The following is a 3,031-nucleotide window of genomic DNA, read 5'->3' as shown; positions in this document are numbered from 1 at the left end:
TTACTTCGCTCAATGGAGAATAGATGCAAAAATTACGGGGACCCCACCTTCTCAGAGGGGCCTCAAGCGCCTGTGGGGCTGTCCAGCCACCGCAAACATCCTGCCTGGCGCGGAGCATGCCGTGGGTGTTGGCATTGCTGACTGCCGAGGTTAGCTAGCTACAGCTGCCGCAGCTAGCTAGCTACAGCTGCCGCGACGCGCTGGATACACTATTGAAGCACAAGAAGGATCTCAAACAGCGCACGATGCGCTCGTGTGTAGTTGGCGGTATGCGGTAGCAGGTTAACTCCCATTGGCCCTCGTTCGAGCGCCGGGCGACAGCGCAGCCCCCCCGCCACGCCTCTGCTGCTGCTGCAGCAAGTTGACTTCGTCTGTACTAATACGAAGAGTATGCTGATAAAATGCTGCATCTGTGCTGTAAAACGCAACTGCGGCCTGCGGGCAAAACAAACTCTGGCCCCCTAAAAGATGCCAAGAATGCACCGGGCTCTCCCGGCAGTAGGAGCCGCAAGAGCCATGATGCCTACTGGGCTTGCAGCAGAAGCCCTCAGCCCCAACCAGCAGCTATGCAGCTGCTGAGGTGCTTAATATCGCGCCGCTATGGCGGCACTAGAGGCACAAGGAGCAGAGGAAGCATCCCCCAGCCACGGCCTGGGCTGGGTATGCGTATCTTTCCTTCGGTGCTCCTGCACCTGAATAGTCTTCGTGTTGCTACTGGCCAAATCTGAAGAAGGAAAAGCAGGCGAAAGCTACTGTATACACAGCCAGCCTTCCACTGATAGGAAACAGCAAGCGAACAAGCTCAGTCACCTCGTCTTAGACAAGAGGACTGCGCTCGGGAGCAACGGGCTTCCCAGGGGCCTCCTCCATTCGGTGATAGAGCTGCAGCTGCTGCTGCACTTCGTGCTGCACCCGCTGCTGCATCCCTGCCGCCAGCTGCTTCTTCGCATAGCGGTAATACAAGTAGCTCAGACCAAGACAAATTACAAATATCATAAACAAAATAGAGACAAAGTTGCGTGAGTCTAGCATCGAACGCAGCCACGGCGCCTCTTCAGTGTGTGCGTCGCTGCAAATACACGCCAAACCACAAACGAAAAAAAACAATAACACTTTTCCAGAGCAATACGACAGCAGGCAGCCAAACTGAGAACTTCCTGTATAAGCAGTAGCATCAGAGCAGCAGCAGCACTAGGCAGCAGCAGGCACTACTTGTGTTGCGTCGCAGCGCAGCANGCAGTAGCATCAGAGCAGCAGCAGCACTAGGCAGCAGCAGGCACTACTTGTGTTGCGTCGCAGCGCAGCAGCAGATGCATCCGGCTTCTTCGTCTGCCTTACACGACGATATCGTTGCATTCTTCAGCTCTGTATTTGTTTGTCATGGGATTGACCGTGGCGGAACAGATGGCTCTAAGGACCGGCTCAGGAGCAAGCTGCCCGCTGTATCTGCGCAAACAAACAACAGCCGAAGAAAAGCGAGCAACAACATACTGCACCGCTGCCTGCAGCGTGTCCCAGGTGTACGTACACCTGAGTCTGTGCTTGTGTGTGAGCCAGGAAAAAATGCGTGGGGCCCCCATTCCTCTGCCGCCGCACACATTCACGCATGGATGCATGCAGGCTCAAGTCTGCGGCGGGGGGAAGTGTGTGTTGTGTGTGGTACCTGGCCCCGTTGATCGTCATGGCGACAATGGACCAGCCGCGGTTATTCTTAGAGAACTCCAGCAGCCGGCGTCCGCTCTCATCCGCCATACACAAATCCACGGAATGCTTCTGGCCCCCTGACAACACCTCGGACAGAACGCGCTGCGAGCAGGCAGGGCCCCAAGCGTTCTTCCCCTATAGAACCCACAAACATACATAAACATATCCAGGTGTGTGTACACCCGAAACTCTGGCGTGAACAACAGCGCAGGCTCCGTCAGCTCTGCTATACGAATACAACGGACTACCCTCTGCTATGCAGAGGAGGAGGGCGGCATGGAAACCCTCCTCAACCCATTGCCTACACCCCACCCCTAAACCCTAAACCCTAAACCCTAAACCCTAAACATGCATCTGCTTATCCCCTCCACGTGCCGTCTCATATTTCTCACATTCCCGTTGAAGGAACAGCCATTGTTTGGGTCGCCAAGCCTCTGCTGGTAGAGCCACCACTCGCGCGAGAACTCGCCTTCTTTCATATCCGGCGGAATTACCTTCGTCGTGTCGTACAAACAAGACTGCAGCAGCGACTCCTGCACTACTTCACTCCCTGAAATGCCCCCACAACACACACACACACCAAACACTGCCAACGCTCTACACCAGCAGCAGCACAAACGACAGAAACACTATCAACTAATCCCCACAAGAGGGGAGGGAGCCAACAGCAGCAGCAGGCCCATAGGAGCAGCATGCGTGCAGCAGCACGGGGCCCGTAGGAGCAACACTTCCGCAGCAGCAGCAGCAGGAGCGTAGCATACCGGTGAGGCCAAGGACTTGTGCGTTGGGCTCAAAGGAGCAATAGAGCCGCGGGTATTTCTCATAGAGTCCCTGCGATAGACAGAGCTCTTCGGATCCTCCCTCCAGAGAGAAAACATTATAGATTGTCTGGAAACGAACGTGGGCCCCCAAGCGCAGCATATAAGGCGCCAAAGACTGCAAGAATGTGGTAGCTGCACCCGCACAGACACAGGATGCATGCAGCCCCAAATCAACAACATGAGGCAAGGAAGAATTGCTGCTTACACCCGTTTAACAATACGAACACTGCAACACAGAGGCCAACACGGAGGCCCATAGCAGCTACAGCTGCAGTTGCTGCGGAGTGCCTTTGTCTAGGAGGAGCAGCGGTGCAGCTGCTTGCAGCAGCAGCTGTAAAGAGAAAGAGGACAGCAGCGCTACGGAGCAGCATAAAAACCTGCCTATACACCCCGCATACCCTGTGCATCGCCGGGGTCCGCCCAGAAGTTAACAGCAACCGGCCACTGCGCAGGCATTCTCCACTCAAGCTCCACCAGCACGGGCTCCTGGCCAGAGAGGATTTCTT

General features: G+C 55.5%; 1 protein-coding gene across 1 annotated transcript; it reads right to left on the bottom strand.

The window, feature by feature from the left end:
• Positions 1 to 282: 282 nt before the first annotated feature.
• EMH_0086650 (vacuolar sorting receptor protein, putative) lies at positions 283 to 2,981 on the bottom strand (the record flags this gene model as incomplete). The annotated part of the gene is made up of 7 exons (XM_038022905.1): positions 283 to 435; positions 847 to 1,069; positions 1,339 to 1,446; positions 1,664 to 1,839; positions 2,097 to 2,254; positions 2,466 to 2,657; positions 2,924 to 2,981. 7 exons carry the CDS (start codon positions 2,979 to 2,981, stop codon positions 283 to 285), a joined length of 1,068 nt encoding a protein of 355 aa, XP_037878759.1.
• Between the last annotated feature and the right edge of the window lie 50 nt (positions 2,982 to 3,031).

Source organism: Eimeria mitis, genomic scaffold (assembly GCF_000499745.2).
Source record: "Eimeria mitis Houghton genomic scaffold, Emh_scaff6242, whole genome shotgun sequence".
NCBI classification, from domain to species: Eukaryota; Apicomplexa; class Conoidasida; order Eucoccidiorida; family Eimeriidae; genus Eimeria; species Eimeria mitis.
Note: the sequence above shows the minus strand (reverse complement) of the source record. Positions and strands in the feature narration are given on the sequence as shown.